At 43.3% G+C, this 14,164-nt stretch overlaps 1 protein-coding gene across 2 annotated transcripts; it reads left to right on the plus strand.

Moving 5' to 3' along the window:
- The first annotated feature begins 5,180 nt into the window (after positions 1 to 5,180).
- Positions 5,181 to 9,926, plus strand: pvalb8 (parvalbumin 8). Of its 2 annotated transcripts, none has more exons than XM_052511896.1 (5): positions 5,181 to 5,443; positions 6,058 to 6,125; positions 6,933 to 7,065; positions 8,419 to 8,528; positions 9,643 to 9,926. In XM_052511896.1, exons 2-5 carry the CDS (start codon positions 6,065 to 6,067, stop codon positions 9,666 to 9,668), a joined length of 330 nt encoding a protein of 109 aa, XP_052367856.1. In that variant the 5' UTR covers positions 5,181 to 5,443; positions 6,058 to 6,064; the 3' UTR covers positions 9,669 to 9,926. The 2 variants fall into 2 exon arrangements, with proteins under 2 accessions (XP_052367856.1, XP_035614503.1); XM_035758610.2 differs by having other exon boundaries at positions 5,186 to 5,443; positions 9,577 to 9,926.
- The last annotated feature ends 4,238 nt before the right edge of the window (positions 9,927 to 14,164 follow it).

The raw sequence follows: 14,164 nt of genomic DNA on the forward strand, positions 1-14,164 counted from the left end.
TTTCCTATTTAATTAATCAAATGTGTTTATCTGAGTTCAGATTCCATAAGTTTAACTTCACACCCATAAATGGAACCGGTTTATATGAACTGTAATTGAGAAAACGCCTGCCATTTTATTCGCTAAGAGAGAGACAGAGAGAGAGACAGAGAGAGAGATACAGAGAGAGACAGAGAGAGATACACAGAGAGAGACAGAGAGAGAATTGACAATAAAAGTCAATAAAACAAATGACAGCATGGCCAAGCACCAATTTAGTTTTTCCGCCCTCATATGAAAATAGGTAACATAAATGTATTATATATTCATCCATAATTTACATCCTATCCTAGACTAGAGACAATGGTTGGGGGTTCAAGTGATTCCAATTATGTTCGATATAGTACCGTAGAGCATTGGTTCCCAACCGGGGGTACTAGGACCCCTGGGGGTACTTGGCCTATCTACAGGGGGTACTTGAGAAGACTCATGAGACCATAGACCTACTGGTAAAATGCACATGAGGGGGTACTCCAGGGGTACTACCGCAGAGCTAAATTCAGTTGGTGGTACATTAACCGAAAAAGGTTAGGAACCATTGCCTTAGAGTCTGCATACATACAGTATATATGGACAAAACACATGCTTCAATATGTTTTATAATGTTTTTAGTCAATCAATGTATGTATAAAGCCCTCATCAAATGCGTCTCTGTGGCTTGATGTGCGGTATTACAGTTGACCTACTGACAGAATTTAGCATAGTATAGTATATAGTCCATGCGTTGGCGTTAGGAGTCCACTAGATGGTGGCAAACACAAAGACAGTGAGTAATCTTCCCAAGGCAGCGTTTCCCCTAAATATAGCCAGAGGTGCGTACTGAGGTGTATTCAGGGTAGTGAAATATAATATAATGAATATAATAATCATGAAAGCTGATACGATTCCCTCAATAGATTACATTTTTATCTGAACGTTATCTGTAATGTCACACTCTCCTGAACAGGTACTGTGATACTGATGGTTTTTGTCGGGACTGATGATTCATTGACAACTGTAACATTTTAGCTAAACCTAACCCAACTACGGAAAGAAGTGACTTCGCGTAGCAGGTTAGGAGAACCAACGCAGCAGGTTAAGATAACTAACCAATCAGGATAGGAGAATGAACGTCATTAAAGGGTATGTGTTAGGTTTAGCTAAAATGCTACTTGTCAACAACTGTGATCCCGACGCTACAACTAGATGAAGCTGTACTCCATCTAGCCACAACCGTAGAAACCATCAGTCCAGAAAAACCATCAGTAGGCATATTATATAACACAGGCCCCTGATGTATGTTTGAAGAGTCACATTAAAACGGAGAACGAACCATGAAACAACATCTCGTGCATCTTTTTAAACCATACACCCACAAAACGGGAAAACGAACTGCCATTGACTTAGGCTACTATAACCATGTCAGGCAGAGCTGTCTGATTTAGTAATTGACTTTTGGTATTGGGCATTTGGCAATATAGTTACACTGTCACGAGGGAAAAGCCAGTGCAAACAAATATAAAACAGCGCGAATAACATTGAAATATGATTTAGCACCACGGACAGCGGCTATCGGAACCCCCTGCGATTAGAAATTTCAGAACCATGTTCAAAATGTCATGTAATCATAATACACTGAATTCGGAGAATTAATGCAGTTAGCCTATTGGAACTGCATATGATATGTCTACACAATGTTCTATATGATTAAACCCAACAAGCAACACACAACCGTTTCTTCCGTGGCAACGGAGCATCTCTAATCCGTTTCTGTTCGACACCGGATTAGCCAAAACTATTTACGTCTTTCCCGCCCTGGGACAATGAGAAGGCTTGCCCCTGCAGCCAACCCATGTCGGTACGTAAACTTGTAAGGAAAATTAGCAAATGTAAATGAATAAATTACTGGCCAGTAACCGTATAGGCGATGAGGTATCAGAATGGCGCATGACATCACCGCCTGTCGGTAAAGCGCACCGCTCGATCCGGTGTCCTCATCAGTCTCTCTTTCACATACGACCAGGGACAGGGAGAGCCTATTGAGTTTCCCCTCATGCATCTGCCGCTGGAGCCCCAAATCCTAGAAAGAGGTTTCGGACATTGGACATGGAGACGTTAGACGCACGATTTCTCGTTCGTGCGCCATGTCACAAAATTATTTGAAAGGACAGACTGTGAGCGAGCGACCTGCAGGATTAGTTCTAATGATTTTAATTACAAACCTTGAATCAATGAAGTACATTTATATTAAAATGACCATAAAGTGGTCCCAAGGGAAATGTTTTCTCCTCATGCGTTAGTGGAAGCGCAGAATATAGTCTACACACTATCCACACCAACTCTCCCACCAAATATGCAGCAATATTAAACAGTGAAAATACAAGCCTAACATGTCCTAAAGGATCAGTGACCCAGCCTACTACTACTACTCCTACTGTTTAAGCGCACGTGCCCACTCGATCATTTCAGCAGTCATGCAATTCATTTGTGCACAAAAAGTACAATACATACAAATGTAATAACCGTGGGGCTGGAACACTCAGTCTAAAGGTGCCTTTTACTTGGAATATTCAGCCTATATATGCATGGTACGTTTAAATAAGGTTCACTTGACCTGTCCTTGAGCGACCTTTACCCACCCACTTTGCACAACACACTAACGCCTGCGGTCTGGGTAGGGCTCGCGCGGTCGCTAGCTGATGCGCTCGACCGCTGCTTGCTTCCGCTGCTGAAGCTGTGGTGGGCAGGTGCCAAGTACTGTAGTCTATAAATCCCCACGCGCGCGCGCCGCGGTTCTTCACGGAATTGAACTGCTTGCAAGCTGGAGTTGGTCTATGATTGTTGTCTGCCTCCGGCTATAGGGGATATTTAGCGATATCCCGACCTCAAAAGGTGTCATATTTCTGGTTGAGTGGTGCCACTTGTTATTAAACACGGGGAATTGTCAAGACTAAATGTCAGACTTTGTTTCAAAACGTTAACGATGAGATTCATAACAGAATATGATTTTGATAAATAATTCGTTTTATGCAGATGTTGTATTTAAAAGGACACAAATCAGATGTCATCTGTATCACTGATGACATCCTATGCAGTGCACTCTCTCCCTAACACTAACACATGCACCCCTTTACAGTGAGAAGTGAGCCCACATGCAGGTTGCACACCTTCAACTTTCCCCTTGTCCAATGATGAATAATAGCTGTTCTCCACAGTCCAGAAGCAGGGTATCCTCTAAGGGATAGGGTTAATGCACTCTCTGCAGACCTCTCCGTTTACTTCCACATACAGTGACATTGTTTCAGGGTTGTCCTCTGAATGTATAGGCATTCTGCCATTGGTCACATTTTACAGGCTGCCCAAATGCAGTATTTCATTTCACTGCTTCAATAATACTGTGAAGAATTGCAAAGATAAGCATTGTTCTAAATGGATCACTCTGTTAGATCTCCTATCGCTATGGGTCGCCAGCAGCTACAGTGATGATACTGAAGAAGTGTGACCATTTATATCTGAGGGATGGCCTGGGTGACCTCAATAGAAAAGATGCAATCTCTCTCTCTCTTTCCATTTCCCAAAACTCTATTCCAACACAGATGCCATAGGCAAATGTGTGTGTATGTGAGTTTATGCGTGCATGTGTGCATGTGTGTATGTGAGTTTATGCGTGCATGTGTGTATGGACCCTAATTGACATTAAATCATCATGCAGAATCAAGTGGGACATTGAAAAAAAACCTTGTGTCCTTTAATCAGAACGCTGGACAGTTCCATGATAGTTCAATAGATACCCCTGTCCGGCCAATAGTGTGAGAGAAGATTAAATAAATTATCATGATGACATTTCGTGATAGACAACCCCTGTTGTGTGTGTGTATCTGTTGAGTTGAGTATTATTAGATTTGGAGGGGATAATCTAACCCCATCTGGTGGGTCCAACAGAGTAGCAGGGAATGAAAAATTTGGTCTGTTTAAGTCCAAATGTGGGCACATTTTTTGACAGATTTGCAGGGGATTTGGACCAGAGGGTTCATTCTCAGGGGGCTGTGGGCTACTATACCACACAATGGCCACACTGTATCCCTCCACAATGATTTCAACATCCAATATCCACATACCCAGTTATACACTTTATAATTGAATCTGGTTTATTGGAACTTGACTTCTCTCTGAATGCAGTTTGCATTCTCACTGAATGACCCTTTTCACTGAGGACAATATACTGTATGTGTGACATAAATACCAGCTCTGTGACTGCTTGTAGAGAGAGAGAGAGAGAGAGAGAGAGAGAGAGAGAGAGAGAGAGAGAGAGAGAGAGAGAGAGAGAGAGAGAGAGAGAGAGAGAGAGAGAGAGAGAGGAGAGAGAGAGAGAGAGAGAGAGAGAGGAGAGAGAGGAGGGGGAGAGAGAGAGAGAGAGAGAGAGAGAGAGAGAGAGAGAGGGGGAGAGAGAGAGAGAGAGGGAGAGAGAGAGAGAGAGAGAGAGAGGAGAGAGAGAGAGAGAGAGAGAGAGAGAGAGAGGGGGAGAGAGAGAGAGAGAGGGGGAGAGAGAGAGAGAGAGAGAGAGAGAGAGGGGGAGAGAGAGAGAGAGAGAGAGAGAGAGAGAGAGAGAGAGAGAGAGAGAGAGAGAGAGAGAGAGAGAGAGAGAGAGAGAGAGAGAGAGAGAGAGAGAGAGAGAGAGAGATAGAGAGAGAGGGAGGGAGAAGACGACAGACAGAGATTAGCCTTGTTTACACCTTGCGCTATGTTAGTTTCGTGATCTGATCAATATGATCCAATAACTATCTGATCAAAGTGTGTTGCGTCAACACATTTTAATAAAATGTGTCTCTTATCCCTTCTTCCTTACCCAGTGTACCCTCCACTGTGTTGCATTGTGAACAGACTAGCCTGACCATACAGATCTGTTAATACTTGATTGATATCCAGACCCAATGCATGCCTGTCTTTTAATCATCCTGTGTAAAAATGTGGGTAAAATCGGAATGTGGACAAGATCAGGAAAAGGGGTGCATGTTAGCACCAGGTATAAACAGGGCTAGAGAGACTGCACATTTTTGTACCATAGTACTGTATTATAATTCGAGAAGGGAAGGAGAGGGGGAGGATGACTGGGTTAGGTGTGGGTGGGAGGAGGGGATATAGAATAATGCACTGATGACTTAATTTGCCATTTACAAGGGCGTTACTGATGTTCACAGTAGTCAGTCTCCTGCCCATGGGCGTTATAAAGGGTAAAGGTTAATTAGTTAGAGAAGAAATTTGATCAGGGGCGGGCAGTTAAAATTTGATACTCAGACAGGTAATACAAGCATTCCCTATTGTCACCTCAATCAGACCTATATAAATCGTCTCTGACGGACACCAGTCACCGCATAGCCTTTACTCGTCTCTTTTGGATCAACGACCGGGCAAGAACCTCAACGCGGTAAGTTGACTTTGCGCTCTGAACTTAACTCAGAGCAGTCATTCTCTGACACTTTGAGAGATATAGACTGTTGTCTTTTTTAATCATTCGCTTCGTTTGTGTTTATAATCAGAAGTTTACTTGGCTTTAATGTTTAGACAAAGGATGCGGTAACAGCGTATTAGACAAAGTGGTGCCATATTTTCTTTTAAGGAAGTATCTAATTCATTCTTTGCTATCCGTTTTAGCAAATACTTTTACACTGTTTCAGTATATTGATTCCGACCAAGATGAGTCTGAGGGCAGACTAAAGATAATTTGCCAGTAGTGGTATTTGGAGTAGGCCTACCTAGCTCAGATCAAGCAATAGGCTCTGAGGAATTACTGAGAAAATATGTCAACACAACTGTTATGTGCATGAGCTAAATCAATAGACCTTAAGCCAATAGTTATGACACGCATATAGCCTATGTTTTATAGGCCTCTGAAACTGTGCTTAAAAGATGCTATCCAAATAATTCGAATATTCTGCACCAGTCAAACCAACGCCTTGTCTTCAAAGAAGAAGTACGCATCGCTGTTTAGCCTACCTGACTAAATGTGTTAATAATTCACCACTTTTGTTCATTCGACAGGATTAAAATGTCGCTCTCATCTATCCTTTCCGCTGATGCCATAGACGCTGCTATGAAGGACTGCCAAGGTATCATCTTCCACTCATATCATTATTGCTTTCTTCATTAGATTCCTTCACCGCAGTAGTGGTAGCCTAGGCCATGGGCAGATTCACGAAATCAAGTCAAATAAGGTAGTCCATTGTTGATGTCAAACAAAAAACAGAAGTATAGGCCTACTTAGGTGGATCAACATGAGGCCTATTTTTAGAGAAAACACATGTAGGCTTCGTAGACTCACACGAAACCCTCAAAGCATTTAGGACAGAATACATAGCAGTTGTCTCTGTCAGTTTTTGTCCCTAAATGTATCAGGAAGAATTATAATGCAAACAATTGTCTTAATTTAAATTGAGTTTTTGAATAAATCCAAATGTGATATGCCTATGAGTGAACAAAACTAGATTAAACAGATTAGTTGGTTATTTGAATCAGCTGCAACATGGTCTCAGAGCGTTTCATATTATTCTGTGTGTAAATCTGAGACTCCATTTAGAGTGATGTGTTACGTTTCGTTTTGTATGCATTCATTTGCGGATGTCCATCAACTATTTCATATGATATGTTATTAATTGCAATTCGTGTTATATGTTACGAATTTGCCAAACGTGCAGTATGTTACGAACTTGCAAAATGTACAATATGTTAGGAATTGCAAAACATATGATATGTAATGAATTTTAGCGAGGTGGATAGGTGGCTAAAAGGGTAAAGGTTAGGGTTCGTGTTCGCGTTCTTCTACAAGCCCTACCTCCACTTCCTCGTTAACGACCTGTACCAGAGCGAAGGCCGAACACGCCTGTTCATTTTTTCTCGTGTCATCCTTACCCCATCAGCACCGGACTCCTTCAACTGCAAGAAGTTCTTCCAGCAGTGTGGCTTGACCAAAAAGAGTCCCGCGGAGGTGAAGAAAGTCTTCGGGATCCTGGACAACGACGCCAGCGGCTTCATTGAGGAGGAGGAACTCAAGTGAGTCGGCTACAATTGTTGGACTTTTAGTTTGTGATAAACTACAATCTTTGTGTTTTTTCTACTACAATATTTAGGCCGAAAGAAAATAGCCTATATATTGTTATTGATGCCGCATAGGCCTATATGAAAATGTATCCTCTGTTGGCCCTAAACGTGTTAGGCTACCTGTCATTTAGTGTTTTCTGTCACGAATCTTGTTCTGGAGACAGCTCTGCAGTGGTCACGAGCTTGCACAGCCACAAAGCCATAAAATCGGATTTTAAACCTAACTCTAACCTTTATCCTAACACACTGCTAACCCACATGCCTAACCCTAACCTTAAATCAAGACAAAAAGCACATTTATTTTTAATTTTTATTTTATATATATATTTTTTACCCCTTTTTCTCCCCAATTTCGACATATTCAATTGGCAGTTAAAGTCTTAAAGTCAACTCCCATACGGACTCGGGAGAGGCAAAGGACAAGAGCTGTGCGTCATCCGAAACACAACCCTGTCAAGCCGCACTGTTTCTTGACACAATGCACGCTTAATCCAGAAGCCAGCCACACCAATGTGTCGGAGGAAACACTGTACACCTGGCGACCGTGTCAGCGTGCATGCACCCGGCCCACCACAGGAGTTGCTAGAGCGAGATGGGACAAGGACCTCCCGGCCGGCCAAACCCTCCCCTAACCGGACGACGCTGGGCCAATTGTGCGTTGCCCTCATGGGTCTCCCGGTTGCGATACAGCCCGGTATCGATCCAGGATCTGTAGTAATGAAGCTAGCACTGCGATGCAGGGCCTTAGACCGCTGCGCCACTCGGGAGGCCCTAAAAGAAAATATTTGTTTTTATTCATTTTTACAATATAAACAATTTTGACTTTGCAGCTGGCCCATCTAGCGGAAATTGCTCAGTTCTGCCTCAAGGACTTATCCCAATCAACGTCAACCTAACTTTGCTTGAAAGTAGGCTACTTCTTGAAGATACGCTTTGTAAACTAGCACATCTTTACTAGTGCGCCCCCATCAAGAGATGGTCAATTATCATTATTTTGTTCATTCACGAGTCCTGGGGTTCATAGGTGCCTTTTGCACTGTAATGACGGCATATTAAGCCTGCTTTCAGTAAGCATGTCCTCTACAACTCCTAAAGATGTTTTATTTGTTCTTCTTTCCAGACAGATCCTTGAGGTTAAAATCCTCTTTTAAAAGGGTGACCACCATAGTCTGTCTAAGATATATGGATTAAACAATATCTGAAGGGTTCTGCTGCAGAGTTGCCGGTCATGACAACTGTGTAGAATAGCCACATCAAAGTAAGCACGGTATGTTAGTGGTCTCGGGGTGTGTGTGTCCGTCTCAGATTCTTCCTCCAGAGGTTCAACCCCGGGGCCCGTGTCCTGACTGAAAAAGAGACCAAGGCCTTCATGTCTGCTGCTGATGATGACAGCGACGGCATGATTGGAGCAGATGGTGTGTATGATAAAGATGATGATGATCACAATGATGTTGTTGTTGTTGATGATGATGGTGATGAAGAGGTGGATGAGAGTGATGTTTGATTATGTCGATGGAAGTTTGAAGGAGTGATCTCATTCGATACCAAATCAGTTGAGATTGTACAGGTCTGAATCTGGTTGCATTATGATAGTAAGCAGATGACAGAATGGTAATTGCCAATGGGTAATATAAATACGTTTTACAGTTCTACATTGAACCTCCTCTGTCAATTGCAGTCTAAATTACAATATGTAGTGTAGTGTCTTGGTCAAATATTCTCAAATATGCATCCGTGCAATGATTCCTTGAGTTGGTTGAGATGTCACCATGTCCCAAATGCATTCCTTGAGTTGGTTGAGATGTCACCATGTCCCAAATGCATTCATTGAGTTAGTTGAGATGTCACTATGTCCCAAATGCATTCATTGAGTTAGTTGAGATGTCACTGTGTCCCAAATGCATTCATTGAGTTAGTTGAGATGTCACTATGTCCCAAATGCATTCATTGAGTTAGTTGAGATGTCACTATGTCCCAAATGCATTCATTGAGTTAGTTGAGATGTCACTATGTCCCAAATGCATTCATTGAGTTAGTTGAGATGTCACTATGTCCCAAATGCATTCATTGAGTTAGTTAAGATGTCATCACGTCCCAAATGCATTCATTGAGTTAGTTGAGATGTCACTATGTCCCAAATGCATTATTTGAGTTAGTTGAGATGTCACTATGTCCCAAATTCATTCCTTGAGTTAGTTGAGATGTCACCATGTCCCAAATTCATTCCTTGAGTTAGTTGAGATGTCACCATGTCCCAAATTAATTCCTTGAGTTAGTTGAGATGTCACCATGTCCCAAATTCATTCATTTGAGTTAGTTGAGATGTCACTATGTCCCAAATTCATTCATTGAGTTAGTTAAGATGTCACTATGTCCCAAACCAAAGAGCCAAACCTAACGTGTCTTTTCTCTCTCATATTCTGGCTAATTATTTATCTTCCTGTCTTTCCTTTCTGCCCACAGAGTTCCAGGCCATGGTCCTATCCTGAATACCTGTACAACACCCTCCATACCTCTTTCTCCCCACAGAGTTCCAGGCCATGGTCCTATCCTGAATACCTGTACAACACCCTGCATACCTCTTTCTCCTCGCCCCACTCCAGCACTAGGATTTACTTTACTTTTCCATCTGTCAATCTATTTGGAAACATGTATTGTTTTTTGCAAGCCTCCGGTTCAGACTACCTACAACTCACTGATTTTTATTTTTGCTTTTTGCATACGTTTTAGACAGGTCATTATATTATTGCCCAAAATGTACCACTTACCAAATTACTGAGAAAATAAAATAATAAAATGCATTCTAGAATCTTCTCCTTGGTTATTGACTTTTTACTCAAATATGAATTGTCCTGAAATAATGCCACACAGTGTTGCTATAAAATGCCATACAAAGTGATAACCCTATTGGACAGTGTGCACAGTATTCTACAGTAGTGTCCATATTAGGACAGTTTCAGCAGGAGTTGTTTCAGCCTCAGTGTCTCTTGTTCTGTACAGATGTAATGAAATGCCTCGAGACTGTGAACTATAATGATTATTTATTATTTTATTTAAGTTCACAGTCTCAAAGCAGTTCATTATATCTATACAAAACATCATTCCTGCCCAACAGAAGCTCTTGAAAGATAAGATTGAATTGGGTCTCAGTGAGAAAGTTTAACAATAGCCAATGACAGTATAATCACAGGTGGAATTATGGTAGCCTGGTCCCAGATCTGTTTGTGCTGTTGCCTACTCCATTTCTGTCTTTGTCAAGCCATACGGTTTGGCATCACAGTAAGTGACACGGAGCTGGTATGATAGCGCAAACAGACTGGCGCTAGAATTGGGGGGAATCCTTAGGATGGTTGTACCCAAGTTAAAATCTCAGTGGGAACATTTTGAGATGTACATTCACATACTGATTTTAATCTTGCACACAGCAAATCGTTCCTCTCGGTAAGCCATCTGAGTAACATCCTCACCTGTGTCGTGTCTGACGAGTCATAAACCTCACCCAACAGGGCAACGTCATGACACCTGTCTAAAACATTTCATTTAGGCTTCTCTTCGCCTTATCTAATTCAGCAACAATCAGCAGTGGGTTGATTGACAGACAAGTTGGTATCAGATGTGAGGAGAAGTGGGACAGTGTGTGTGTGTGATTAGGGGGGGGGACCTGAGGAGGTGACCTTGATAGACACCTGAGGGTCACCATGGCAGGATCGTGTGACACCTGACCTAAGCTTTGTAATAAAGCTGTCTGACATACTTAGTGTAATAGAATGGTATATATGCATTACTCATCTCATATGTATATACTGTATTTTATACCATCTACCGCTCGGTCATTGCTCATCAATATATTTATATGTATATATTCTTACTCCATCCCTTTACTTAGATTGTGTGTATTAGGTAGTTGTGGAATTGTTAGATTACATGGTAGATATTGTTGCACAGTTGGAACTAGAAACACAAGCATTTCTCTACACTCGCAATAAAATCTGCTAAACACGTGTATGTGACCAATAAAATGTGACTTGATATGATTTGATTTATAGGGCCAAAGATAGGAGGGAATGTACACAGGACCGAATCCATGAAGATACTCTATGTGCACAGGATTCACGTCAATCTCCCCCTGACCTCAATACATGATTTGAGTTCAATTGTTAGGATTTGGCCCAAAATTGTATTGACATGGTGTGAGACAGTTCAATTCTATGTTATTGTGTATTATTTGCTTAACAGATACAGTCGTGAGGCGTGAGACGCTCTTCGATTAGGTTTGTACCTACAAGCAGTGTTGACACTCAAAGATAAATGATTACTTGTGAGAACTTGTCACTGCTCTGTGCACCTGCATGCATTCAACATAATCTCCACATTTAAGAGGCACATTGGATGAGAACTAGTAACCACAAAGAAACAACACCCTGTATTACAGTAAAGCAGACACCCAAATACTAGAGCCTCGCCATTAAATGACACGTTTTTGCTCAGAAACCTAAACATTGAGGAGAGAACCTAGCCATTATAGAGCGCAGCCATTGACAGAACATAGTTCACACCCTTGTATTGAGACAACCAGAGTACCAGACCATTGGAGACCCAGTGCCAGACACACCGTGGTATTCTGCATGTGGGCTACAATAGACACTGGCTTGGGCACCATGCTTCATCAGACTTCATTCCTGCTTTACACAGGGGAGTATCTGTTAGATCCTGTGACTGTACATATAACTCATTCGCAGACACAAGATGTCAAGGAAACCGGTTAATGCTTTTTCAGTCCTGAAATTTGCCTGATATATACAAAAGTACAGTATTTGGTAATAATGGATCATTTCTGGTTCTTATCTCAAATACAGTAATATTAAAATAACTGATCATGTTCTGGTAGACTGTAGAATGGCATAAAATAATAATAACAATAACTTGTACAGTAAAATAATAAAGCACCATCATGCACACGTGTTCTCTGCCCATCCCATTTCCTGACCTGTTCCCAACAGTCTGTCTCTGTGTTCTCTACCCATCCCATTCCTGACCTGTTCCCAACAGTCTGTCTCTGTGTTCTCTACCCATCCCATTGACCTGTTCTGAGTCTGTCTCTGTTCTCTGCCCATCCCATTTCCCAACAGTCTGTCTCTGTGTTCTCTACCCATCCCATTCCTGACCTGTTCCCAACAGTCTGTCCTGTTCCCAACAGTCTGTCTCTGTGTTCTCTGCCCATCCCATTCCTGACCTGTTCCCAACAGTCTGTCTCTGTGTTCTCTACCCATCCCATTCCTGACCTGTTCCCAACAGTCTGTCTCTGTGTTCTCTACCCATCCCATTCCTGACCTGTTCCCAACAGTCTGTCTCTGTGTTCTCTGCCCATCCCCATCCCATTCCTGTGTTCTCTGTTCCTGTTCCTGGGCAACAGTCTGTCTCTGTGTTCTCTGCCCATCCCATTCCTGTTCCCAACACCTGCCCATCCCATTCCTGACCTGTTCCCAACAGTCTGTCTCTGTGTTCTCTGCCCATCCCATTTCCCAACAGTCTGTCTCTGTGTTCTCTGCCCATCCCATTCCTGACCTGTTCCCAACAGTCTGTCTCTGTGTTCTCTGCCCATCCCATTCCTGACCTGTTCCCAACAGTCTGTCTCTGTGTTCTCTGCCCATCCCATTCCTGACCTGTTCCCAACAGTCTGTCTCTGTGTTCTCTGCCCATCCCATTCCTGACCTGTTCCCAACAGTCTGTCTCTGTGTTCTCTGCCCATCCCATTCCTGACCTGTTCCCAACAGTCTGTCTCTGTGTTCTCTGCCCATCCCATTCCTGACCTGTTCCCAACAGTCTGTCTCTGTGTTCTCTGCCCATCCCATTCCTGACCTGTTCCCAACAGTCTGTCTCTGTGTTCTCTGCCCATCCCATTCCTGACCTGTTCCCAACAGTCTGTCTCTGTGTTCTCTACCCATCCCATTCCTGACCTGTTCCCAACAGTCTGTCTCTGTGTTCTCTGCCCATCCCATTCCTGACCTGTTCCCAACAGTCTGTCTCTGTGTTCTCTGCCCATCCCATTCCTGACCTGTTCCCAACAGTCTGTCTCTGTGTTCTCTACCCATCCCATTCCTGACCTGTTCCCAACAGTCTGTCTCTGTGTTCTCTGCCCATCCCATTCCTGACCTGTTCCCAACAGTCTGTCTCTGTGTTGACCTGTTCCCAACAGTCTGTCTCTGTGTTCTCTGCCCATCCCATTCCTGACCTGTTCCCAACAGTCTGTCTCTGTGTTCTCTGCCCATCCCATTCCTGACCTGTTCCCAACAGTCTGTCTCTGTGTTCTCTACCCATCCCATTCCTGACCTGTTCCCAACAGTCTGTCTCTGTGTTCTCTGCCCATCCCATTCCTGACCTGTTCCCAACAGTCTGTCTCTGTGTCTTCTCTGCCCATCCCATTCCTGACCTGTTCCCAACAGTCTGTCTCTGTGTTCTGCCCATACCCATCCCAGTCTGTCTCTGACCTGTTCCCAACAGTCTGTCTCTGTGTTCTCTGCCCATCCCATTCCTGACCTGTTCCCAACAGTCTGTCTCTCCCATCCCATTCCTGACCTGTTCCCAACAGTCTGTCTCTGTGTTCTCTGCCCATCCCATTCCTGACCTGTTCCCAACAGTCTGTCTCTGTGTTCTCTGCCCATCCCATTCCTGACCTGTTCCCAACAGTCTGTCTCTGTGTTCTCTGCCCATCCCATTTGACCTGACCTGTTCCCAACAGTCTGTCTCTGTGTTCTCTGCCCATCCCATTCCTGACCTGTTCCCAACAGTCTGTCTCTGTGTTCTCTGTTCTCCCATCCCATTCCTGACCTGTTCCCAACAGTCTGTCTCTGTGTTCTCTGCCCATCCCATTCCTGACCTGTTCCCAACAGTCTGTCTCTGTGTTCTCTGCCCATCCCATTCCTGACCTGTTCCCAACAGTCTGTCTCTGTGTTCTCTGCCCATCCCATTCCTGACCTGTTCCCAACAGTCTGTCTCTGTGTTCTCTGCCCATCCCATTCCTGACCTGTTCCCAACAGTCTGTCTCTGTGTT

The sequence above is a fragment of the Oncorhynchus keta genome, unplaced genomic scaffold, assembly GCF_023373465.1.
Source record: "Oncorhynchus keta strain PuntledgeMale-10-30-2019 unplaced genomic scaffold, Oket_V2 Un_contig_7692_pilon_pilon, whole genome shotgun sequence".
NCBI classification, from domain to species: Eukaryota; Metazoa; Chordata; class Actinopteri; order Salmoniformes; family Salmonidae; genus Oncorhynchus; species Oncorhynchus keta.